At 54.1% G+C, this 25655-nt stretch overlaps 1 protein-coding gene across 2 annotated transcripts; it reads left to right on the plus strand.

Annotated features, from left to right (window-relative positions):
- Nucleotides 1–710: 710 nt before the first annotated feature.
- On the plus strand, nt 711–24243 carry RAB1B (RAB1B, member RAS oncogene family). 2 transcript variants are annotated; one of them, XM_039547818.1, is made up of 6 exons: nt 711–874; nt 13386–13458; nt 14529–14624; nt 14865–14960; nt 15865–15996; nt 16832–24243. In XM_039547818.1, the coding sequence occupies exons 1-6, from the start codon at nt 726–728 to the stop codon at nt 17024–17026; spliced, it is 741 nt and encodes a 246-aa protein (XP_039403752.1). In that variant the 5' UTR covers nt 711–725; the 3' UTR covers nt 17027–24243. The 2 variants fall into 2 exon arrangements, with proteins under 2 accessions (XP_039403752.1, XP_039403753.1); XM_039547819.1 differs by having other exon boundaries at nt 772–928.
- The last annotated feature ends 1412 nt before the right edge of the window (nt 24244–25655 follow it).

Raw genomic sequence — 25655 nt, forward strand, 5'->3', positions numbered from 1 at the left:
CCACATGGGGGCTGTGGGGTCTCCTAAGATTATAGATGAACAGACAGAACCAGAAGGGCCATCATTAGAAGAAATATCCTCTATCTATCACCCAAGCCAGCCAGCCCATTAACTAAGTACTAGGCCCAGGTCCTGCTCTGTAGCACTGTGCTGCAAATAACTCTTAGAGAGGGCAGGGGCCTGTTGGAAAGAGAGATTGGGAGCATCGGTTTCCCCTGCCTGTGATACAAGAACAAGGGTGTGTTTCACTAAAATTAATTAGGGGCAAATGCAACACAGCCCAAAGGCAATAGTGACCCACACAACCAGTCATTGTGTGTGAGTCACAACCTCACTACTATCCTGCCATAGGGCTAGAATCTAGGGGTCCTGACTCAGGCCCTGGTTCTAACCACTAGACTCTCTCCCCTCTGGAGCTAGGACTAGAAGAACCCAAGAGTCCTGGGTCCCGCCCCTTGTGCTCTGGGGTCTCATGGGTTCTGAAGTTAGCTTGATCTGGTAAATAAACTACATCCCCCAAGGGTCTTTTCGGCTGGGGCTCTGAAGGAGACGCTGACAAAGAGTCCGGCAAGTAAACTACATATCCCGTGAGGGATTGCGTGTATGGCGCCTGCGCACGGGACACGTAGTGTCTGCACGTAAAGCGGGAGAAGCCTGGGCACGAGGAACTACGCATCCCATGAAGTCATGCGCTCTCCGCACATGCGCACTGCCCTGCAGGTCGGATGGCCGCAGGGGAAGGGGCGTGGTCAAGCGTGAGCGGGAGACTACATATCCCAGGGTGCCGGAGGCAGGACTCCGCACCTGCGTACAAGCGGAGCCGCCCCTGGGGTGGGGGGAGGACCAAGGGGGAGCCGCAGGCCGCCGCCATCTTGTGAGTGAGGAGGAGCCGAAATCACCGCGGGGGCGCCGCCATGAACCCCGAGTAGTGAGTGCGCGGGGAGGGGCGGGACCGGGACCCCCGTGCCTCAGGCGGACCGAAGCCACTCGGGGCCGCCCCCTCACCCCGGCTAGGACCCCATCAGCGCTCCCCACGGCCCCCGAGCCGCCCTCGCCGGGGCCTTACAGCCCCGTGGCCCCGCCCCTGCTGCCTTTCCGGGACCGCGGGGCGTCTCCTGCCGCCGCCCCCTGGTGTCCCCCGGCCAGGGTCCGGGACCCCCCGCTTCCCCTCCCCCAGCCGGCCCCTGGAGCGGCCCCGCCTCATGTGCCGGTCAGTTCCCCTCACCTGCGTCCCTGGGCCCCCCGCCCCTGCCCTTCGCTTCGGCCCCTCCCGGGGTGGGGGGGAGACTCTGCTCCAGGGGAGGGCAGCCCTGGCCCTGCGGGGCTGGATCCCTCTGCCCCGGCGCTCACCCCGTCACTGGGTGTCTGCGAGGGGGCGGCGTGTCTTATCCTTGTGCCTGGAGGGGGGGGGGGGTCAGTCCCTCTGTACAGTGGGAGCTGAGGCAGCAGGGGGTGGGGGTGGCTTTGTACCGGTCTAGCTGTTCTGGAACGGTGCCCAGTGTGGGCAAGGTTACTCTGGGCTAAAGCTCCCCCCTCCTCCTTGCTGCCCGGGGTAGCTGTATGGGTGTAAAGCACCTGCATAGCAGGGTAACTCCATCCACGCTAGGGGCTTGCATTGCGTTAACTGGACTGGTGTCATTAAAGCAGGGCGATGTGTGTAGATGAGGCCTGAGCGACTGGCCCAGGATCAGCCAGGGAGTCTGGTGAAGCTGAACCCAGGTCTCCCATGTCCAGGCCGGTACCCTAACAACTACACCAGCTGTTCTCTCAAGGGCTGATGGGATTTCAGTCTCTGTGCTGAGGCCCATTCAGGCCTTGGCAGAGGAGGCCAGCAAGGGGCTGGTTAGTGCCCACTGGGATGTGGGACAGGTGATATAGATGGTTTGACTTGGGGTGAGACCACCCCCTCCCCAGTTTGTTTTAAGGGGATGGGCCACCAAACAGGCATAAGATAAGAACAGCTTTCCACTGTGGGGCCTGGATGGAGCCAGTGGCCTGCAGGGGAAGGCCCCAGGTTCCACTCTCAGAGCCAGACAGACCCCTTACAAACTGTGTTACATTTCAGTGCAATTCTGTTGGGCTTGAGCCTTTCCCTATGAGGTGATGGCTCTACAGGGCAGCATCTTGGCAGATTCAAGTGGACCCAGTGCTAATTATCACAGCTGCATGTCAATAGCACAGGGAAAGAGTCAAGTTGATGTGAATCTCAGGCCTGCTTGGAATCCTCCTCCACTGAAGCTTCCACAGCAAGGGATGTGGCGTGCCCTTCCTGCTAGACTGACCTGGCACTAACTGAAATGGGAAGTGCTCTGACTGCTTCCCGACTGTGTATGTGACTGCAGCTCTGGGGCACTTGAGGAACCTCGGATGTGGCCCCAGAGAGGCCATCCCTTTAGGTGAGCACACAGGGAAGCTGCATTCTAGCTGGCTGTAGGCAGGACTGGGCAGAAGACCTCATCCAGGCTGGCAGCATTCCCTGTTGAGCTGCTGTGGGGGCAAACTAGACCCCCCCCACTTCTCAAGTGGTGCTGGCTGCCTTTCTGAATGGAGCGGTCCACACACTTTTCATAGCAGCTTGTCAGAGCCAAGATCTGGCACTGACAAGCAGCTCCTGTGATTCTGCCTTTCAGATGAGACTTAGCATAGGTCCTGACCTCTTGGAGCCCAATACCCTTTCTCTTCCCAGCCCTTCTTGGGGCCATTCCATTTTGCTTCCTTTTAAATCCCTCTCCGTGAGTTTCAAATGAATACAGGATTCTGTTCTTGCTAGTATCTCCGTTGGCTGTTAAAAAGCTGTTGTCTCCCACCCCAGAAGTGGCTGCTTTACAGTGGTAGGTGAAGTGATGTCTGAAATGCATGGAGATGGCTATGGTGTGAAAGGCACCAGGAGCATGGGAACTCCAGAAGTGGGGGTTGGGAACAATCTCAAACTGAGCCAGCACTGTTTTTGCTGAATTTTTGATCCATGTGGGTGCGTTCTCTTGGATAGTTAGTCATGCTCCCCCCACTGAAGTCTAGGATGGGGACTGCCCCAAAGCATCTATGTTGAACGCATGTTGAATCAAAGAGAAAGTGACAGCAGATAGCATGAGTCAGGGCTTCCTGTCCCCTCCCCACCAGCAAAACACACTAATTGGGAAATGGCGCTCATGTTGCCTGCTGCTAGCTGGACTTGATTGTGTCACCAGGCTAGCTGGGCCAATGAGGGGTGATGCAGCCGGCATAGTGGGCTACCTCAGCCCATTGGTGTGAGGTGACAGTTGTAACAATTTTCCAATGCCAGAAGCGCACAAATGCCCCATAATTCATTGTGCTGATTCCTACGGAGCCCCTGGAAGTATCATGGGGATGGTGCAAAGAATTCTAGGGCTGTTTGGAGCAGAAACACTTGTGAGAGGCAAGGAGCATGCTGGATACCCCCTGGTGCAGAGACATCAAGTAATCATGGAAGGTGTTGCTGTCTCCTTGCAGCAGCATCAAGCTGGTGGTGATGAGAGAGGTCTGTTCAGAAGCACCCAATGGCTGTGGCAACTATCTCCAGTGCAGTGGTGACAGTGGATCTCTGCTCATTCCTGTCTGTGTGGTGGAGGCAACTAAGAAGTGTTGTACTGACAGCATGATAGCTGTAAGAGACAGGGTGGGGACCGGGGTGGGATCTGAGGATGGAGTCGTGATAGTTGCTGAAGAAGTCTGGTTTGGACTGACCTGGAGTCTCTTCCCTTTATGACAATGCTGATGCTCTGGGGGGGGTTACAAGATTCAGTTTTGGCTGCCTCTGTGCCTGAGCAATGCTGGGGGCAGTTAGGCACTCGCACTACGTGGTCACCACTGACTGGTGACTGGGTATTGACTTGAGAACTCCCAGAGCCTGGCTTCTGGGGATGATGAAGGGCTACGTACCAAACACTTGGTGCTTTAAAAAGCTTGGTCAATATTGTTCCTGTATTGCAGAGGGGGAAACAGTTGTGCCAGTGACATCTGTGCCTGAGGCTAGAACCCAGGAGTCCTGAGTGCTCGTACCTGAGCCTTACCTATTGCTCTGTATTGTCTTAGAGGATTGTAAATTGTCCTGTATCTGAAGGCTGGGATGATCAGCAAGGGGAAGCATTGTCGAGGGGGGGTGCAAGGGGGCAGATAAATAAAGCTGGGGGAAGCAAGAGCTTTATATTGGGAAGCCCTTCCTAACAGTCTCTGGAGCAAGGAATCTCCTCCCAAGGGCAGCAGTGGCACCCCAGTACTAAGCCAAGCTCCAAGAAGCCATTTTGCATGGCCTGGGATGGGCTGGATGAGGTAATGGACTCTTCCTGTCACAAACTCCAGCTCTGCACAACAATAGCAGTCACTCAGTCCCTGTGCTCTTGTGAAAGCAGTGTCATCTCAGCACATGTGGAGGGGTCTGGAGAGCAGAGTCCTGGGAGAATGACCCCCCACACACACTTAACTCCTGCTGGGTTTCCTCTTCCACACTAGCTTTTAAGCCACCCTCTCCCCAAAGAACAAAAGAGCTTCCCAAAGCCTTATCCCAGCTGTTGGACTCAGCTGTATAAAGCTTCCATTCTGGCTGGGTGTGAGTATTAATCCCATATAAACTGCCCCATGGGACAGTGCTGCATGTGGATCCCAGCTAGGGCAGGGTGGCCCTTGGTCCTGTGGGGTTTCAACATCCCAGCAGGTGGGGCTTCCTCCTCTGCCTTGGGACCAGTGTGGTCTGAGCTCTCATGGTGATTGTCCTCTCCCAGACATATCCCCCCAAAGCAACACCCTTCGTTTGGGAGGAAAGTGTACCCAGCAGCTCCAGTCTGTGGATCTTTGCCAGTCCTGGTCACTGTGACCTTCAGCAGCCTCTCGGCTCTCCACCTGTCCTGCTATTGCCAAGCAGAGCAAAGTGCCCTCTGCCTATACCCCCATGCTGGTGTTGGCGCTGGAACTGGGTTCCCTCCTGGCTTGCCTGTTAGCTGATTCTGTCAGGTTCCAATGAGCAGGGTGAGCTCCTGCTGCCTGCACAGTCCTGTGAGGAGGCATCGAAGATGGAGGGGTTGCCTGGCAGTGGTGGGTGTTGTGGGATGAGAGCAGGATTTGGCTTGCTGTAGCTGAGGAGCAGGGCAGAACTGTTGTCTCAGTTTAGATGGAAAATATGGGTCAAAGGTGTTAACATAACCCAGTCACTCTCCAACCTTAAACAGTGGTAAATAAGGGTCTGGATTAGGCGTACAGAGACATCAGCCTGCTTAGTACCATGGTGTAAACACAGTCACCATGCTTTAAACCTTCTATTACAAATACAGAAAAAAAGAAACTGTTAATACTTTACATTTCAAAGGCTTTTAAATACTTTCATTTTAACAGCATCCCTTGTTCTCTTTAGCTGTAGTTTTAGAACACAGCCTCTTGTTTACATGGTATTAAAGATGGCAATAACTGTATTTTTTGTGGGGAAAGAAAAGTCAGTAGAGATGGGCTAGGGCTGTTGCTGTTAAAACCTGATCCTGGTTCTGAGAAGACCAAACAAGACACAAACAGGAGGAGAGAAGAACAGCAAAGTTAGAAAATGCAGCTCTGTCTTGGGTTGACTTTCACTTGCAGCTTCAGTGCTGTAGAAACACAGGCACAGCACATGGTCTTATTAGCCATTCAAAGACCTGGCAAACTTGTACCAGCATCCAGCTGTCTAAGGCATTGCTTTTAGCTGCCTCTTTCTGATCACAGGCTTACAGCAGTGTTGCAGAATATACCGTCTTGGCCAGCTGAGACACTTATTAAACAGAGGACAAATGGAGAAGAATAAAGTAGGAAAGGAAAAGGACATATGGAGTGGGGAGGGAGGGCTTAAAGTCACACATTCCTGTTGGTGTTTGAGATTCAGTTGATGCGGTGGAGGTGGCAATGTCTGAGTCCCCCTCTCTGGCCCATTCTGATCAGGACATCTCTCAGATCAGGATGAAGAATATTAGAAAACCAGACTGTCTGTGGGGATGACAACCAGGATGGTGAAGCTCGCTCATTCCCCTTCTCTCGCCCGTTAGTCAGCCAACATCATGGTAGCCTCCTTCAGCTTTTCCCCCAAAGGGAGTGATGGGTGGAATAGCCTATTCCTTCATTACTTTGTCCATCAAACCAAAACTGGTGTCAGAAATTAGGCCTAAAGTATTTGATTTCCATCTTTACTACTATATTGTTTACCAGGGAATGAGCTCAACACTGATTTAGTTATATCAGACTGAGTTAGTCCAACCGAAGAGGCGTACTTCATCTCTTTGCACTTCTTCCCATCATCATAGTGGGGAGGGATAGCTCAGTGATTTGAGCATTGGCCTGCTAAATCCAGGGTTGTGAGTTCAGTCCTTGAGGGGGCCATTTAGGGATCTGGGGCAAAATCAGTACTTGGTCCTGCTAGTGAAGGCAGGGGACTGGACTCGATGCTCTTCAAGGTCCCTTCCAGTTCTGTGAGAGATCTCCACATGTTATAGACTGTTGTGATGGTCTGTGAACTCACTTTTCACAGCTAAGCTCACAAGTAGAGTAAACTTGTAGGCCAGTTGTTACAACAGAACCCAGCTTCACATGGATCTGAGGAGCTTGCTGCCCTAGTGGAGTGGGTGGGGTGTAGTTTTGAGGTAAGCCTGGGAGCCTGTCCCAGCTGATAGGTGCTGCAGAAGAGAAGGCTCTGGGGGCTACAGGGAAGCAGTGGTGCAGCAAAGCTGCCTGCAGACATGCTGCCCAGGTTCTGTTAGCTCTGCTCACAGATAACACTGCCCCTGCCAACATGTTGGTGAGGTATATGGAGGGGGAGCTGTCCTTGCTGCCCCCAGCTAGTGGAGGGGGAGCAGGAGAGCTGGTGCCCTCCTGCTCCCCCTCCACTAGCTGGGGGCAGCAAGGACAGCTCCCCCTCCATATACCTCACCAAGTCAGCTGGAACAATCTGTCTGCAAGAACAGTCAAGAAAAGGGTGGGTATTGTGCTGTCACAGCAGCTCATATGTGGCTGGCTTTTTAGGGAAACACCTGGCTTCCCTAGTACCTGTTATCAAAGGATCCTGCAGTCCTCAACACTGCCAAGGGGCATTAGCCCCTTTCTACAGGTGGGGAAACTGAGGCACAGAGGTGAGGCCCCTGCCCACAATCATGCAGTGTTGGTGGAAGAGCTAGGAATAGAACCCAGGGCTTCTGTTAACCACTGAACTACACTCTCTCCAGAGACAGGCAGCGGGTCCTGATTTTCCTGCCCACTGCCCTCCAGAGCTGGGGATAAAACCAAAGCGTTCTGGCCGTGGTCAAGTCACTTCCATCTCTAGACTTTTATTGCCTAGATTTAAAAATGAGGAAACAGCTTCATTGGATGCTGAAGCTTGGCATGTGAACTGCGTAGCACCCTTTCATTGACAGTGCAGTGAAACCCTGTGGCACAGGTTTGAGTCCGGCACAGGTCAGTCACAAGCAAAACCAGTTCCCTCTTGCAGCTTCTATAGAAAATGCACTGGTGGGTCTGAGGGTCTGTCAGCACTACAGGGTTAATTTGAGCTACCTACTCTGGAGTTCGCCTCCTTCAAGTGCAAGTGGCCACAGTGCCTGAAAACACTGGAGCAGCTGTGGCCATGCTGGTACTGTGCTCCCTTGTGTTTAGTGCTAAGACTTCTTGGGGCATATCCCATGGTTCCTAGTGCTGGAATCAGCTGAGCTGTTCTGAGTTCTTCTCTAGTGAATTGTGGGGGAAACTGATCTGTCCTTTCTGGGCAGGAGTGGGAAGGAGACCCAGGGAATGGAGGCATTGGAGGACTCGTGGCACTCCAGTAGAACTACCCTGCAGCATGGGTGCAGGCTGGCTAAGTTAGCAGCTGCTGAGTTGTGCTCACAAGCTGTAGCCTATGCCCCTACAAGCCAGCCAGCTCAAGTTGAAACCACCACCGTACTTGAGGGAAGGGTTTTTGTGTGAACAGGGCTTGAGTTTGTGACTGCATTCGCCATGGAAGCCAAGTTAACTCTGGTGAAGTGGAGCCCTCAGCCCAGCTCGTGCTGTCAGAGGCTTCCACTTATAAAATCTTCCTGCTCCTGGCAGTGACCAGACTTGGTGCTGGCAGTGAGCCACTTTCTGTGTTTACACACTCTTCCTACATGGGCCTTGCTGCTGCAGGCATTGCACCAGGAAAGCTGCATCAGTTGAACACAGTGGTTCTCAAACTTCATTGCACCGTGACCCCCTTCTGACAACAAAAATTACTACATCACCCCAGGTTGGGGGAGGACAGGTGGAGCCTCCAGGCTCTGGCTTCAGCCCCAGGCCCCAGCAAGTCTAACACTGGCCCTGGTGACACCATTAAAATGTGGTCCCAACCCAGAGTTTGAGAACTGCTGTTTTTGTTTTAGTCAGCCTACAAAGGGGTTTCCACTATCTGGTACTTATGTCACAAAGTAGGCCAGAGTAGCTGGAGAGAAAAGGCCACAATCTATGAATCTTTGTTTTGAGTGATTTATATTAATCTAGCTTCAGCTGATGATGCCTCGTGACTGAAACTAAACTTAAGATTCAGAGTTAAGGCCAAAAGGGACAATTGGATCCTCTACTCTGTCTCTCTTGTATATCACAGGCCAGAGAGTGTCACCCTGTGACCCCTGTATTAAGTCCAATTGTTTGGGTTTGGCAAAAGTATCTTCCAGAAAAGCATCCAGTCTGGACTTGAATCCACCACTTCCTTTTGGCTAAAAAAAGTGCCTTATTTCTAGGCTTTGCAGGATTTGATTTTAATCTAGAATTGTACGTAAATGTCTTTCAGCTGACACACTGAAATCGACAGATCAGTTGATGTGACTGCAGGGACTGGGTCGTGTGTGTGGAGCCTTCTGCATCCCTGCTATCACAGGAACGAGTGAGCTGGTCTGTGTCAGCAGAGCTCTGCTTCCTAAGGGCCAGGGTCACCCGATTTCTGCAGGTGCAAAGTCTGGGGAGGCTGCAGCGCTCCTAGCCCAATGGAACAGAGACCCTCCTCCAGGGCTGCAAGGAGGAGGACATGCCCACAGCTCTGTGGGGAGGCCACTCCCTGGGGCTGGCTCCCATGCTCCTGACTAGTGAATGAGTGAGCAGGATTGGTGATGCCTAGTCCTTGCAGGCACAAGGAATGGGAGTTCTTCCAGAAGAGGCCACCCCAGGCAGGAGCCATTCAGCAGTAGGGTGGCCTCCCCCACAGCCCTGGCCAGAGGTGTCTGCTGTGCCCCACCAGGACCCTAGCCTTCCTCACATCTTGTGCCTGCAGGGATTAGGTGTCATGAGTCAGGAGTGTGGGAGCTGTCTCTGGGCAGGAGTTTAGCAGTGGGATGGCCTCCCTCACAACCAGGGGCTTTGCTCTGCAGGGCCAGGACTGCAGCCTCCCTACATATTGTGCCTCTGGGCTTGCTGTCAGCATTGCACTAACCCAACCCCTGCAACTATGGAGAAAAAAATTAAAATAGAAGAAATCTTTTAAATAAAACTTGGGAAAAGAAAATTGACTTCTGCCAAGCCTGCTTATTTCCAGTTTCAATTTACCTGGCTTTAACTTCCAGCAGTTTAAAAAGCCACTCTAAGGCCAAATGTGCAAATCCTACTACAGACCAATTTGTGGCCTAGGAGCCCTGGACATGGGCCCTGTTGTGCCAGGTGCTGTACAAACATAGCATTGGTCTGACTGGTGTAAGTTTCTCATGTGGCTGAGACTTGGAGTCTGGAGATCATAGACTCCAGTTTACCAGCAGCTCTTCTGAGTAGTCATTCCCTGGATCTTGCTCTCTGTCCTGTTGCCAGCACTAGAGCTTCGGGGCTCACGTTTTTATCAATTGCTCTCTAATAAGAGTGGGTTGTGTTGTGAGGAGTAATGGGCCTTGATAGCCCAGCTTGGGTACTTGAAAGAGCCTATGAGGCTTGACAAGGGCTGGTGTTAATTAGGCCTTGTGGTGAGTTGTGGGGGTGGCTGTCTCTGCAGAGCCTGGTGTGTATCCAGGGCTACCCTAGGCTGGCTCTTAATGAGTCTTTAGAAAAGGCTTGTACTGTATGCCATGTAAAGCAGGGTTGAATGTAGCAGGTGTGTGCCCAACAGCCCTGCAGCCTCTCCAGGGGTGAGTGCTAGATCTGCACCAGGAGGTCAAGTGAGAGCCAGGTTTAGCTCTGGGTGTGTGGAGCCTTGTTGCATGTTTCTACCACTCATGGGGTGGTTACAGCATGGATTCAAACTATAGCTGTGTAATGCAGCAGCTCTGAAAAGTGGTGCTGGGCAGGGTCACTGCTTGGATAGGAGACCTCCATGGAAAACCCAGGCTGCCACATGGGGTAGTGGTGATTCTGTAGGCGGTGCTTTCCCTCTGAGCTGGCACTGAATATAGTGTCCTGGTGCTTAGCTCTAAGAAAGGGTGGTACTGGGCTCCACAGGGGATGCTCTTCCCTCTATGCTGGAGGTGCTGAGAGGGGATGCCCTTTTTTCAGATGTTGATGGCCTGGTAGCTACTCATTTTCCCCGCAGTTCCCAAATAGTAGCTATAATGCAATTGAGTCTGATTAACCTTCACTTCTGCCCGCGCTATCATGCAACACTGAGCAGGGGCCAGGCCAGGGCTCCTGTGTAAACAGCTTGCCACAGTAATAGGTCGTCCTGCACCCTGCTTTAGGGTGAAGGACACTATAGCTCTGTGTAGCTGCTTTGCTGTCAGGATTTAGTGCTTACGCACCCAGGCTTTGCAATTGTGCTGAGCTGTGTTGCTGTTCAAAGGCCTCAGCTCGGCTGGCCAGAGAGTGAGGCACAGGTGGGCCTGTACTTGAGATAGGTGCTACCATGTTGCATGGTAAAATGGTCTATGCAGAGGTCTCTCAGTTCAGTTCCTGCTGGCTTGTGGCGTGGGTGAAAGAACATGAAGGACCCTGTTATTGCTGGTGGCAAGCTGTGCTGGGCAGTTAGTGATTGTAAAGGGCTGAATATTTACCCTAGGGCATGTTATCCTTCTCTGTGATAAATCAGACCCTTTCTACGGATGACAGCTATTCTGGGTGAAACTGCACTGACATCCAGGATGGACATCCGGATGGAATTGAACAGAGGGCTGGGAGCCAAGATTCCACGGTTCTTCCCAGAGCTGGGGAAAGGAAGTGGGATCTAGTGGCTAAAGCAGCCCAAGGCACAGAATGTGGGGGGCTTACTGTATCATCTCATCTAAGATTTGGGGAGAGAACCCAGGAGTCCTAGCCCCCTTCTGTGACCCCTAGACCCACGTTGTGTGACTTTACCTCAGTGCTCTGCAGCTTCTAATTTCCAGAGCCTTCTGAACTCTGACATGGAAGTCTGCTCTGGCTTTGTAATCCCTATTAGGGCCCCTGTGTGGAGCAGGGGACAGTCTGTCCCAGGGCTTGGTCTCTGGCTGGGATTGGTTCAGGCTGCCCTGAATGTATCATGACTCTTCTGTTCAGGGATTTACTGCCAGTACCCCCAGCTACAGTGCTGGGAAGCAGAGAGAGTCTCCAGCTGGAGCTGGTTGGGGCTAAGCTGCCTTTGTGATAACATCCAGCCACTCAGCCTGTCTGCCCATGAGGTCTGTAGGCTGGCCATTGCAACCCCTTCTTGGCCGCCCCTGTGTCACTGTCACCAGGTGGGAATTTCTGCTGCTGCTGCCTTGGGTCTCAGTGGTTGAGGGTGAACTGCTGCTGTGCTGGGTCACATCCTTCCTGTGCAGGGAGGGATGGGTGGTGCCAGTGTCATTGCACATGGCATTGCTATGGCAATGTATTGGGTGGTAGATTACCCTCGCAGTGACTGGGATTGGGCTGTTCTGTACAAATGGGTCTCTTCCTTGCTGTGGCTATGCTCACTGTCTCAATATGGTGAGGGGTTGAAGCTGTTCTGGGTGGTGGGTGACAGAGCAGCCTATAACACTCCCAGAGAGGAAGGCTGAAGTAGGGAATGGTTGGCTCACTCGCTTCTCAGAGATCAGACCTGGAGGCTTTGATCTATTTGCCTCTCCCAAAGGGAGTTTTAAAAACAGGCTGGCAATTTCCAGACCCCTCACTGCTGGGAGACCTTCCCTGATTGCTTGCCTGGCCCTAGCTGTCCCCCTGCTTAGTCACCACTGACCCCCTCAGAAGTGAATTTAGCAACCTTGCAAGGCCAGGGTAGGAGCCCAGCTCCCTAGCATGGGCAGGACTGAAGCTGCCTTGCCCCAGGGCACCTGTGGACTCTTACAAAAGGCCCTCTTCCTTCCCCCTCCCTGGAGTCGTGACACTGCTGTTTGGGATCTCTGCTTTGCTGCAGCTTCCCCAGAGCTGGGTGAGCATTTTGCTATGGGGGCAAGGGGCTGGCCATAACCAAGTGGGATCCTAAAACTTTAAATACCCAAGTTTCTGCTAAAGAGGTTTGAGAACAGCCCCAGTGCTCAGTGTCAACCCACAGAGCTGCAGTGTGGCCTGGGGTGACTCCTCCAATCCCAGCAGAGCCAACAGCACCAGCAGATACATGGAGGCTCCCACATGGCTGTGTGGAGATCTAAAACCTGACTTAAAGGCAGGCTTTGGCTGGTCAAAAATTCTAAATCCTTGTGCTGTGGCTGCATTTCAGGGGCTGTGTGAAGGCCTTTAGGGTTGGCCTTGCATAAAGGCCCTAGATGTAGGGATGACTGTGTGATCAGAACAGGCCTTGCTGGATTCCAGCTCTGAATGGTTTGTTCCTAGATTCTTAATGTTTCCAGGGTTTGTTAATGCTTTAGTCTCTGGGATCTCCTGAGGTCCCCAACAAGTTCTGTCTTGAGGGTCCTGTAGAGAGTTAGACTGCCTCATGAGTGGGGGCAAAGTACCAAAACCAAGCACTCCATGCTATTCTCCCTGCATTTCTGACCTCTACCATGGGCTGCACCCTGGAAAGTGGGCCTCTCAAAGTTTGGGAGGGTGACGCTGCTCTGTAAGATACTGCCATTGTAGGCGAGTCCTATTAAACTAATCTGAATGTATAGTGTGCACTCATCCAAAGCTAGGGAGAGGGTTGGAGTTCAGACTCTTGGCTTTTATTCTCCACTCTGGGAGGGGAGTGAGCGCTAGTGCTTAAAGCAGGGGGGCCAGGAGCCATAATTCTTGGGTTCTAATTACAACCCTGTGGAGCATCTGATGCTCCCTGTTGTCTCTTGGGAACGCTGTGGATGGTAGGGAGCAGAGTCCTGACTGCCCAGATCTGACTAAGGATCCCTGTATAAAGAGCCCCCATGCCCGACTCCAAAGTTGTTTGCCAGCACATACGCTTTTCCCCACTACATGTACTCCAAGCCCTCTTGTCATCTTCCACTGGGAACACTCCCTGGTCTGAGCAGGGGAGAGGTCTCTAGTTATCCATGCTGCTAGAAAAGTCAGGAACTGTTCTGTTTCCCTCATTCTCCATCTGTCTGTTTCAGCGATTACCTGTTCAAGCTGCTGCTGATTGGAGACTCTGGTGTGGGGAAGTCCTGCCTCCTGCTGCGATTTGCTGTGAGTGTCCCTGCCTTGTGCAGAGCCCCTCATGATCCAGTGGGCACCTGTCTAGCCATATGGTGACAGGCTGGCCACATCTGTTGCAGTGAGGCTGTGGTGTCTGAGATGTGGCTACTTAGGTCTCATCACCCTGGCGCATATTATGAAAACTCAAACCATCGTACAGTGACCTAGTCAAATTTGCAAGCTAAAGACATTTAGTCCTGTCAGTGCTTGTCTAGGAGACCTCCACACTGCAGGGAACAGCAGAGATGTAATAGGTGCCCTCAGTCTGACCCCAGTATCATGCTGGGCAGGAGATTGCTGAGCCGCAGGGAGGGCTCAGTAGGGAGCTCTGTGCCCTTGTAGTCTGTTGCCCCAGTGCAATGGTTGAGGACATTGCTATTGGAGGTGCTGTCTTTTGCAAAAGACTTAAAACTGGATTCCTGACTCTTTGGGTTCAGTCAAGATCTGTGACACTGTCCTAAGAGGCTCCGTAATCACTCTGGTATCCTGGTCAATTTCCATCCTGAGTGATTATATTTGGCCTCCTGTAACTCCACATCTGGTTAGTCTTCACTTCCTGTCCTAAACTTGCACATTATCACTGTGTGCTGCTTAATGGTCCCCATATGCCACCACAGAGGTGGCTGCATATACTCTTATCTGACCATAAAGCACTTTGGGGTAGGAGTACCAAGCATTACAGGGCAGCTGAGTGGCTGGTGCTGCATGTCCTCTGGCAATGGGCAGGTACCAAGGAGTTGTCTTGCTAGATTGACAGTTGATTTAAAATAGATTTTTTTTTAAACTGCAGAACCTTCCTGGAAGCTAAGCAGCTCCTGACAAGGATCTCCAAAGCGCTTAATAAAAGCCCCCTATTTAAAGGCATGCCAAACCCTCCTCTCTGCTCAGCACTGGGCTGGCATCTGTTCCACTCTTAGTGGTGGCTGTTTAATATCTGAGTGTTTAAATCCAGGCCACTGGGCATCAGGGCTCTTTGCCCTGCCACTAGAATTGGGTGATGAAGAAGGTTATGAGCACAGACCCCAGCTGCCCTGGTAATCATCTCATTCTGCACCCTGCAGGATGACACCTATACAGAGAGCTACATCAGCACCATTGGAGTGGACTTCAAAATCCGGACCATCGAGCTGGATGGCAAAACCATCAAACTACAGATTGTGAGTATCTGGCCCCTGACCAGTGCTGCTGCATTGACCTCTGGGGACTGGCTCTGGAGGGCAGGGAATAGTATACGGGCCTTTCCCTTCTGAGGGTGCTAGCTCCTATCCTACACCAGGGTGGCGACTGGCTGGCTCAGGAGTGTGGGGGAATGGAATATGGGGGTTTCCCCTCTAGGGGGTGCTGTCTGTCTGTGGAAGAGGATAAATGCAAGGTCCAACCCCTCCCTTCTCTTGCAGTGGGATACTGCTGGTCAGGAGCGGTTCCGGACCATCACCTCCAGCTACTACAGGGGGGCGCATGGCATCATTGTGGTGTATGATGTAACAGATCAGGTAATGCTGCCCCAAATACTCTGGCCCTGCAAGTCCCCAGACAGGTCCCTGACCTCCCTGCATCCAGGGCCCCTCCAGGTTCAGGCAACAGGCCTCCTGCTGGGCACCTACGGAGCCAGGACCCCTGGGTTCTGTCCTGGTTCCAGGACTAGAGCAGTGCTGTAAGAATGCCTCGCTGTTGGTAGCCAGACCCTGCTTGCTGGGTGGCAGTAGTGGAGACCAGGCAGTCTCTACTGTTTAGTTGTGTTGGGTCTTGGCAGGCTGGTGGGTGTGGGGGGTTGTCAGGGGAAGAGAGTGGTCCTGATCACTAGTCCAAAGTGACCATCCATTCCTGCACCCTTTGTGCTGGGCACTGCCCCTTCCTGGGCCAGTGGAGCCTTGCATTCCTTCTGCATCTGCCCCAGGCATTGCTGGCGCAGGTCACACAACTATGGCAGCAGCTACTCTGCTCTGTGCCAGCAGTTGGCGTACCCATGACTGGCCCATGGAGTGGGTTGCAAAGCCAGGCCCAGGGGGCTGCGCTGCGCTGCCTTCATTTCCATATTCACCTTGAAGATGGGGAATTGGGCAATTTCTGAAGATAGCAAGGCTGGCAGCAGCTGCCTGGAGTAGGTGGGAAGGACATCAAGGTAACAGCATCTAAGCACAGCTGCTGAATGTGGGAAGGGCTATACTGGTAGAGTGAGCAGGACTCCTGGGTTCTGTCCCCAGCTGAGCTACCAACTCGCTGTGACCCTTGTGCCAGTTGCTTCCCCATCTCCACTTCCTGCCTGTGAAATGGAGATGCACCCTTGCTGAGGGGTGCTGGGGACCTGCTCCCCACTGGGTGGGCGCTCTGAGCTGTTGCTGTAAGCGTGCTGGCAGGGTGGCTGGGGTCCAGCTGAGCCCATGTTCCCTGTTGCAGGAGTCCTACAGCAACGTGAAGCAGTGGCTGCAGGAGATCGAGCGCTATGCCAGCGAGAACGTCAACAAGTTGCTGGTGGGCAACAAGTGTGACCTCACCACGAAGAAAGTGGTGGACTACACCACCGCCAAGGTGAGCAGGGCACAGCAAGCCCCTCTGATGCTTGTCAATAGCACTCCCCCTTCTGTCTCTGGCAGATGCAGACAGGAAGCAACTCTCAGGTGGGGCCCTATCAACTGTGTCCCTACTGCGGCATGTTCCCGCAGTACCAGGAAGCCCCACCAAGGGGCAGCACTTGTCCTATCACCTGCTTCCTCCCCTTCCTGCCTGGCTGTAGCTCAGGTGAAGGGCTTGCTATTTGCCAGCAGTAGGTCTGATCTCTGGGGCTGTGCTGGCTGCCTCCATCCCCACTGCCAGCCCTGGGCTCAGGCTCCTGGCTGCCTGTCTGGCTGGGGGACCCTAGATGAGTGCACAGATGTCTGGGGACAGAAATAGGAGTGATGGGGTGAAATTGCTACTTCCCAGAAATTTAGCCTGTCTGCCCTGTGGCACTAAGGAGCTGGAGATGTGATTAGGATCTCCAGCCCATCATCCAGAACTCCTGGATTCTATTTCTGGCTCTAGGAGGGAAGTCGGGCCTAGTTAGAGCAGGGGCCTCTGGATTCTTTTTCCAGCTCTGCCACTCATTCGCTTTGTCCCTTTTGGTAAGTCACTTCCCTGGGGTGTGCCTTGGTTTCCCCATCTACAAAGGGGAGCTAATGACTGACCAGACCTACTGCCTGGGAGCTGGGGGGTCTGAATGGTGAATGTCTGGCTGGGGCAGTGCTGAGTCCCCTCTCCCCAAGGGTGTGAGGGCCCTCCTGGGTAGGTGACTCTTGGTGATGGGGACAGCCCTGCCCCTGTTGGGCCATAGACAGGAGAGGCCATGTCAGCCTGTAACCCTTTCTCCTCCCCTGCCTTTTCTTAGGAATTTGCAGACTCCTTGGGCATCCCATTCTTGGAGACCAGCGCCAAAAATGCCACCAACGTGGAGCAGTCATTCATGACCATGGCGGCTGAGATCAAGAAGCGCATGGGCCCCGGTGCCACCACTGGTGGGGACAGACCCAACCTCAGAATCGACAGCACTCCAGTCAAACCAGCGGGCGGAGGCTGCTGCTGAGGCCCAGGACTGAGGGATAGGGTGGGGAGGGGAGGGGACCGTCCAACCCAGTGCTGTCCAGCACCCTCCTCCTGTGGAGTAGCAACTTTCCCGGATGATACCGTGCAGGGGGACGGGACCTCTCTGGTGGGGTGGTGGTTGTGGGTTTTCTGCCTGTGTTAATTACTTACCCTTGTTGTGTGTGGTGGGGGCAGACCTGCAAGGTGTGCTCTCCCACCCATGAGAACTTCCCTCTATGCAGCCTCTTGCCTCGGTCCTTGGTGCCCGATGGCTGGCAGGATTCCTGGCTCCTTCTCGTGGGTTCTCTGCTCCCCTCCCCTTCCTGCTGGGTGCATGGAGCTGCTCCCATTTCCACCCCCAGCCTCTGCTCTCCTGCTGCCTGCAAGCCCCCTTCTCTCCAGTTCCAGGTGGGGATCTCAGTTAGGGGGTGAGCCTATCACATCTCTTCCTGGGAAGGCTCCTTCCGGTTAAGCTTGAGCAGCTCTGCTGCCTGGTACCTGGTTTCCATGGGACGGTTGTTTGTCACTAGCAAAATAATGGAGGTAGGGGCATAGGCCCCTCTGAAAAGCTCAAGCTACTCACCACTGGGTTGTGCCCCCTGCCTCCACTCAGGGGGTCTGTGTTGGCCTGGTTCCATGTCGTTTTTTTTCCATTCCTCTTGCTCCCAGTGGCACAGACACTTCTGTTTAATCCCCTCTGCTGCAACTTGGGGTCCCCTTTCTTCCCACGGCCTTGTTCTAGTTCAATATTTATACCCCTGCTGCAGACCCTCCCACAGTGTCACAGAGTGGCTGTGACACAGGGCTGGCCCAGGAACGCTGAGTGGAGCCTGATGCCATCACTCCACCTTCGTCCCTTGGCTTCCTCACCTCGCCCGGCTGAGGCTGTCTCCCAGTGCTCCCCAGCCACATGGGGCAGGCAGCTGTCCCTGGGCCACCCCATACCAGGCCCACTGAATGTATTCAGGGTAGCATGGACAGTCAGGGGCCTTAGAACTGATCAGAGGCCTGTCGGCTGCTTGAGCAGCCCCTTCCCCAGGGCTCTTCCTGGCTCGGGAGCTCCCAGCACCTCAGCCCTCAAGGGGCTAATGCACTGAGCAGCTGTCCTGTTCCCTCCAGCTGGGAAGCTCTTGCACTTTCTGTGGGGCAAGTGCATGGGGGCTGGGGGCTCCCCTCTGCAGCATCAGCCCTTCCCAGCATGACCAACCCTCAGCCCTGGCAAGAAGGGGAAGCGGGGGCCTGAGTGCATATCCCTTTGCTGTGCCCAGCCTACCCCCACCCCCACTGCCTGGCCTTGCCTGGCCATGGCCGTGTTTAGGGTAGTGGGAGGAGCCGGCTGGATGGTTCATTTGTTTGCTTTTTTTTTTTTCCACCAGTGACATTATTTAAAAAAAAAATTGAACAAAAAAATCCCAAAATAAAGGTGAGTGCCTCTGCGGGGAGGCTCCCGCAGCCTGCACCCTTCTTCCTGTGAGCAGGCCTGCTGGGGTGTGCACCGCTAGAACGGGGGGAGGCACATGGGCTGGGCCAGGTGCCCCCTCCGCCCTTGGATCAGGCAGCCCTGGTACAGTGCAGGCACTGTTCAGCCCCCTCCCTAGGGTCCCCCAGCTAGACTGAGCTCAGCTGGGAACCTTCTGGCTTCCTTCCCCCAGTCAGCTGGGCAGGCATTGTATTGTTAGGACTGCCCCCCTCTTTCTCCACCCCCATGCACTCCCTTTCCTGGCTGTGCACCTGCTATTCCTGCCCCATGGGGCTGCCCAGAGCTGAGCTCACCTGCCTGTGGCTGCCATGGAGCACAGCAGTGTCCTTGTGCTGAGAACTCCCCTGCCATTTTTGGAAGACTCAAAGCTGGGGGAGAGAGACTGCATCCCCTTGACCCAGCTTTGGGGTCAATTTTAGAGCGGGGCAGGTGTATACCTGCCAAGGGGGCGGGGGGGGGCGCAAAATCCCAGTTCTGGCCTAGACTGTTGCACCTGGCTACAGAGCTGGGGATGTTTTGGGGCAACTATCTCCCCCCTAGCAGTGGGGCAGCATCTTGCATGCTCGCTAGGGATGACCCCTTCTCCTGCTTGTCAGGTGCCTATAATTCTTTCACTGCCATGTGTGGCCCCGGGAGACTTGCCCCTGCTTCATTGTGAGGCAGAGGACTGGATAACTCGCCCCCTTTGGGAGTCCCCAGGGTTCTGGTGTCTGTGCTGTGGTGAGACCTGCTGGGGATAGATGTTACTGAAAGTGTGTGTGTGTGTGTGTGTGTGTGTGTGTGTGTGTGTAGAGATGTGGCAGGAATTGGCTCTCAGGCTTTGCCAAGTTGTGGGGCTTCAGGAGGGACATGCAGCCCTCACATGAACTTGCTAGAGGCTATGCCCCCCGTTTGGAGCAGTGCCTAACTCTTCCTTGCAGGGACTAAGTCTTAGGCTGCTGCCAGGGTGACCTACAGAACTCTGGGGCTTGGCTCTGACTAGGTAAGATTCCCCTTCAGCTACGCATCTTGCGCTGTGCCCTCTGCCCACTATGTGGGCTGGGCCTAAGGCTGTGTATGGCACCTCTGCCGGAAGGTGGGCGGGAGGGGCTGTTTCCCAGGACAGGCCAGATATGCTTCTGCTCATGTGTCTCCTGAGTTGGTGCACGGTGCACCAAGCAGCTTGCCTCTCTAGGTGGGCATGGCCCAGAGGGCTGCCCTGGTGTGGTGCCTGGCAGTGCCCTCTCTGGCCTTGGGTTGGGCCCCCAGTCAGCCCCCACTGTGGTGTTGGCTTGGACCACAATCTCTGCACCAAGCATCGTAAGTAGGATCCCTGTGCTGTCTGCCCTTGAGGGGAGGTGAGGCCCTGGCATATCACACCTCCCCCTGCCCTGCCTGCCTTGCTCTTGCTGGCTGCTTAACTGTATCACACTGATCTCCACTAGGGGGTGTGTGTGTGTGGGTGTGTGTGTAAAAGCTTGCTGGAGCCCCTGGCAGGTTCTTTAGTGCCATGGGCAGGGGGGACAGTGTGCAACCCTAACCTAGAGGAAATCACTGCACCCCTATCTCCCCTAACACGGAGACCCAGTCCTGCCCTTGATTGCTGTAGCAGTGTTTGGTGACTTGCTTCACTGTGGCAGGGGGCCAGGGCTGGTCAGCCCTGGATTGGTGGCTGCCCCGAGCTTGGGAATGAGCTGAGTGGGTGATAGACCTGCATCAGCCAGTGCTGCCTGGGGGCTGGGTGTACCTTGGGGTAGGGGTCCCCATATGTAACCTGTTAAGTGAGGTCTGGAAAATGCACATCTCAAGCTGGGCCCTGCAATTGCTACTGAGAACTGTGGCTCTTTTCTTAAGGGTGGCTGTAGCTTAGCCCCCCTGCACTGCCAGGGCAAAGTGTTCACTTTGCACTTGCCTCCCCCATCCCCCAGGCTGGGGGCTGGATCTGCCACCACAAGCAGCACCAACTTGGGAGGATCTGGGACAGGATGTGGGGAATTAGGGCAGCAGCTGGGGGGAGGGGCAGGGCCTTGCCCAGACAGGTACCTCAACTGTCTGGGAACTTCTGCTCCCAACTTAGGTCCCCTGGGGGAGGGAGAACTCGCAATCCAGGGTCAGCCAGGCAGGAGCTGGGCTCTCTGTCCCCTGTGTGGGTGCTGCTTCCTAGCATGGGGCAGAGAGCTGCACCCCAGCTGGAGCATGCCTGTATTTGACAGGTGCATATGTGCTGCTAACACTATCTGTACCAAGGGCAATATTGGGGCACAGTCTCCCTGACCTGCAGAGGAAATAACAGGTGCCTTTATTCAGCACAGGTTCAGCCAATGGTAGCTGAGGTGAGGGTGGGTGATGCTGAGCCATTGTGTCCCCCTCCCAAGAACAATCCCCTATTTTAAGCCCTTTGCTGTCAAGAAATACCGGTAAGGTCACTGCAAGGGCAGGAGAAACAAGAGTGTGAGTTTGCCCAGCAGCAGGAATTACCTGCTAAACATACGTGTGGGTGCATGCACACCCTGGTTGCTGTATCTCTACATAAGGTGAGGGATCCCTGCACAAACACCCCCATACCTTCCCCCTCTGCAGGGTGGCTGAATCTCCACACCAGCCAAGGGCTCTTTGTATAATCAGCCTTGTGCCCTACCCCAGGGCTAGCTGCATCCCTGTGCTGGGTGAAGAATCCCTCCAGCAATAGCCCAGCACTTGCCTCCCTGCCCCCTAGGGGTGGCTGTATCTCAGCACTGAGCCAGGGCTCCCTGTATAAACAGCCTGCCAAAGGCGTTGGGATGAAAGGCTTTGAAAAATGGAAAATCTTGCTGTGAAAGTGTCTAAACTGGGGGTTATTTCTCAGCAGAGCTGGGCTGTGTGAAGCTACGCTGTTGAATCCTTTACTACAAGAAATTCCTGTGGCCTTTTTGAAAAGTTCTGATAGGGCTGTGGATTGCACGGGGCCTTTGAAATCAGGCTGCGGTAGCCCTAGGGCTAGGGACATGCCTTTTGGTGTTCCATGGAAGCTGGTGCCTGTCTGGCTGAGTTCTAAGCTTCTGAAAATGGCCCTTTTCCCCCCTGTGGTTGCTTGATCCATCAGGATTTTGGCAGTAAGACAAGGACTGTCAGCATTCACCAGCCCTGGCTGGGGCCTCTCTGTGGCATCTCACCTCTGCCCCTGGCTGGAATGCAGCTACGATGGATCATCTTCAGAGAACCCTTGGGCCCAGGAGAATGGGTGCTGGGCTGGGAACCTGCTATACTAGACTTGCTTATTGGTTGCTGTTAATTCTGTGTACTTCACAGCCCCTAGTTCAGCATGGAGGGATTGGGTACTATCTCTTTAAACACATGGGAGCAGGCCCACTGACAGCAATTCTGGGCCTCAGGGCTTTCACGTGCCTGCCCGGTTGCCTTCGCCACCATCTGTGCCACCCTGTGGCCTGCTTGGACAATGGAAAAGGGCCTGGGGCTCCTGGGCCCTTTTAAATCATGCAGGGCCCTGGGCCTTTGCCCCCTCTGCAGCTCTGCCTGTGACTCCTCTCCTCATGCTGGCCTTCTTCTGTTTCACACCCTGGCCAGACCAGCTGTGTGGCTGGAGCTAAGCCTGGTATGTCATGTGTAGTTAGTAAACAGGGCTGTCTGCATTCATGGTTCCTTCCTGTTACGCAGTTTGTGCAAAGAGCAAAAATCACAGATGTTTGTTATTAAGGACCCACGGTGCGGTTACACAGCCTGCGAACGGTCCCCAGACTGCACTCCATGCCCATCAGAGCACCCCTGCACCAGCTTTGTGCATAGCAACCCTCAGCACTGTACTGGGGCATCAAAGCCAGCAGAGACTGCACTGAGCAAGCCGCCGGGCCCTGCTCCCTCCAGTACAGCGCCCCCTGGAGCCAGCACTGACTTTAAGGGGAGAGTGCTCCCTCCTGAGTCCCTGCCCTTCTCCCTGCAGTACAGTGTCCTCTTGCTCCTTACTGAGCATTGGGGTCAGCACTGACTGGGAAGAGAGGGGTGGTGCTATTTGTTATGCTAGAGGCTGGTCGCAGGGGATAACAACCTTCTCTTGCTGCTGGTTCAAGTGGTAGCAGGCTGGGTGACAATGCTGAAGGGACTGAGAGAGCCAAAATCCTGTGGAGGGCACACAATTGAACAGTTTAGGGTTGCACGTGAGAATTTTTTTTTCCTTTCAAAAATAACAACTTAGGAAACTGCCTCCCCCTCTCCCCCACCATTAAAGGCATAGGAGCTAGGCTGGGAACTCAAGCAAAGGCTGCCCCATTTACTCTGCACTCTGCCTGCCTGTGCCAATGCACTGAGGTCCTGCTTTGACCATGTGGTCACAGACTGCGCCACAGGTGCCAAGCTCACACCAGCAGTTGATCCTGTGGCTTTAAAAAGAATCATTTGGGAGGTTCGGTCTCTTTCCTCTCACCTCCCTGAACCTTTCAGGGTCATGTTTGTAAACTCTTCTCTGCTAAAAACTTTTACACCTTGCAAGGTGACATTCTCCCAGCTTGTTGTGAGTCCAGGAAAGGTGCCCAATAGTGTGAGATTTGGGATAGACTCCTGAGAGGGGGCACCACTGGATATTTGCCCCAGGGCCCTGCCTCGCTCATTGCTTGGGATGGCTGGTAAATGTGGCTGGTAGCAGTTCCTTTCTCTACCATGTATGTTCCCATCTCTGTGCACTGGCAGCTCCTAGGCCCAAGGGCAGATCCAGGCTCGGGAATCTCCCAGAGAGTTGCTTGAAATTTCAAGTTTGGGGGAGGGAAAGAAATGACCTTTCCTGGGGGAGGAGGGATGACATATTTCTCTCTCACACACACACACCCCTTTGTAGTTTCTCAAGTATTTTCCCCAAAAATTTTATCCAATGTTTTAGCAGAAATTGCATTTTTCCCTTCACCAACCCCCCTAGATCTGGGTCAAAACCCCCAAAGCAATGATAAAAGTTTTGATTGGAAAATGGGACAAAAATAGGGGCCCCTTTGAACCTCGCAAAATGGGAAATGATCAAATTTCCCGCTCCATTTCTGCAGCGTTCCCCCCCCCCCAACTCTGAACCCCAGCAATTGCCTCATCGCTCTTGGGTCCTTTTTAGGGGGAGGCCCATCAGCATGGCATCAGGGTACCTCACAGAATTCAGTGTGCTTAGTCTCTCACACTGCTGGGAAGGATTCTTGGCCAAATTGTATCGATGGGAAGCTGAGATGCAGAGACATTCAGTGACTTGCTCATGGTTGCCCAGGGATTGGGATCCAGGTCTCCAGGGGCTTAGGCTGGCACCCTACCACGTTGCCTTCCCAGGAGAGTGGTGTGATCCCTGTTTTACAGAAAGGGACCTGAGATAGTGACTCTGCCAAGGTCACACAGTGAGCGATGGCAGATGCGGGATTCAAACTCAGCCTTGCAGACCACAGGGCCTGACAGCTAGAGCAGCCTCAGCAGTGGTGAGTGCTCAGCACTTCTGCAAAACAGACCCCAGGGGCTCACGTTAGGCCCCAGAAGAACACACAATTAGTGACCACTGGTGAGCATTTTGCTTTAAGTGACTTGCCAGGTGCCAGAGAGGCAGGGATAGATTCCAATTCTCCAGCTCCCTTAACCATGAGACCCTCCTTTCTCTCCCTGCAACCCCCTGCCTCATTCACTGCTCACCAGCCAAATTCTGCAATAAATGAGGCAGGGTCCAGAGACGGTCCAGCTTGTGCACTGAATGAGGCAGGGGTGTTGTGGAAAAACTGTGATAATGTCATTCAAACCTGTGGTGTGATGCAGGAAGGCTAGAAATGTATAAATGCCTGGCCTAGTTACCTGCCCTATCTTCCCATGTGGAACTGAGGCACTGGAAGTAGGGGTGCTGGGGGTGGCAGCATCCCCTGGCTTGAGGTAGCTTCTGTCACACACAGGGTTTTCAGTTATGTTCCATGGCTTTCGGCATCCCCACTATAAACATTCTTCTAGCTCCCTTGCTTGGAACCCTGCAAACATTTAAGGGGCATCAGCTGAGCTGTGGGGGAAGAGGGAAGGAGCCTGGGACTGGGATAGCAACGAGCTGGCAGGGTGAGATTGAGGGGCACCAGTGGAGCTGCATGTGTGTGCAGGGGGAGCTCAGGGCCGGGATAGCAGGCAGCTAGGTGTTGAAATTGAGGCAGGGGCTGGCAACGTGTCCATACACGGACACAAGTGTCCGTGGTAAAAATGAGGTCTGTGGGGGCGCTCACCTCGGGCAGCTCCCTGCAAGTGGCTTGCCATCCCTGCTGTTGCTGGTGGAGGCGCGGCCAGGTGGCTCTGCACGCTGCTTCCGTCCCCACTCCCCGAGCACTGACTCTGTGGCTCCAAGCCCATTGACCAGGAACCGTGGCCAATGGGAGCTGCAGGGGCAGCTCCTGCGGACTGGGCAGTGCACAGAGCCACCTGGCTGTGCCTCCACGTAGCAGCTGGAGCGGGGACATGCCACTGCTTCCAGGAGCTTCTTGAGGTAAGCAGTGCACGGAGCCTGCACCCCTCCCCTCCACACCCCAGCTCCATGCCCCATCCCTGATCCCCCTCCCGCCCGCTGAACCCCTCAATCCCAGCCTGGAGCACCCTGCCTCCTCATCCGCAGCCCCATCCCAGAGCCTGCACCCCCAGCTGGAGCCCTCCCACACCCCAACCCCCTGCTCCAGCCTGAACCCCTCATTTCTGGCCCCACCCTGGAACCCGCCCCCCGCCAATGTCCGTCACTAAGTCCAGTAATTTTGTCAAGTGTCTGTCGCACAACATGGTGGTGCTGACCCCTGGATTGAGGGGCACCAGCAGAGCTGGGGGTTGCGGAGTGGGAGTCCATGGATGGGCTAGCAGGTGGCTGTGGGTCATAGCAAGGAGACCCAGCCTTCTTCAAGCTCCCATTCCCCTGTCAGGCAGGGCAGGTGGGGCTGGTGCGTTGCTCCTGTGCTCAGTCACAGACTGTTCTGTACCATGTTGTGGAGGGGAAGGCAGCCACCCGGACGGGCGTCGGGTGTAAAGTAAAACAGAACTTGAATAATACATTTCATTCTAATTAAAATTATTGCTCATATGAATCATCATGTAATTACACCAGATTATGAATATTTAATTAATCCAAAAACATGCTCAGAAATCTGCAAACGAGTTCCCCACCTCCATATAAGGGAATTTCTGATCTCTTCGAGGGGCCTAATGT

This window comes from Mauremys reevesii, linkage group 7 (assembly GCF_016161935.1).
Source record: "Mauremys reevesii isolate NIE-2019 linkage group 7, ASM1616193v1, whole genome shotgun sequence".
In the NCBI taxonomy this organism is placed as follows: Eukaryota; Metazoa; Chordata; order Testudines; family Geoemydidae; genus Mauremys; species Mauremys reevesii.

Excerpts from the sequence above, each read along its gene's own strand:
- RAB1B (XM_039547818.1), top strand. The coding sequence starts at position 726 with ATGGCCGCAGGGGAAGGGGCGTGGTCAAGCGTGAGCGGGAGACTACAT. Across the intron at positions 875-13,385 it reads CCGCAGGCCGCCGCCATCTT|CGATTACCTGTTCAAGCTGC; the intron begins GTGAGTGAGGAG and ends TGTCTGTTTCAG. Across the intron at positions 14,961-15,864 it reads TGTATGATGTAACAGATCAG|GAGTCCTACAGCAACGTGAA; the intron begins GTAATGCTGCCC and ends TCCCTGTTGCAG.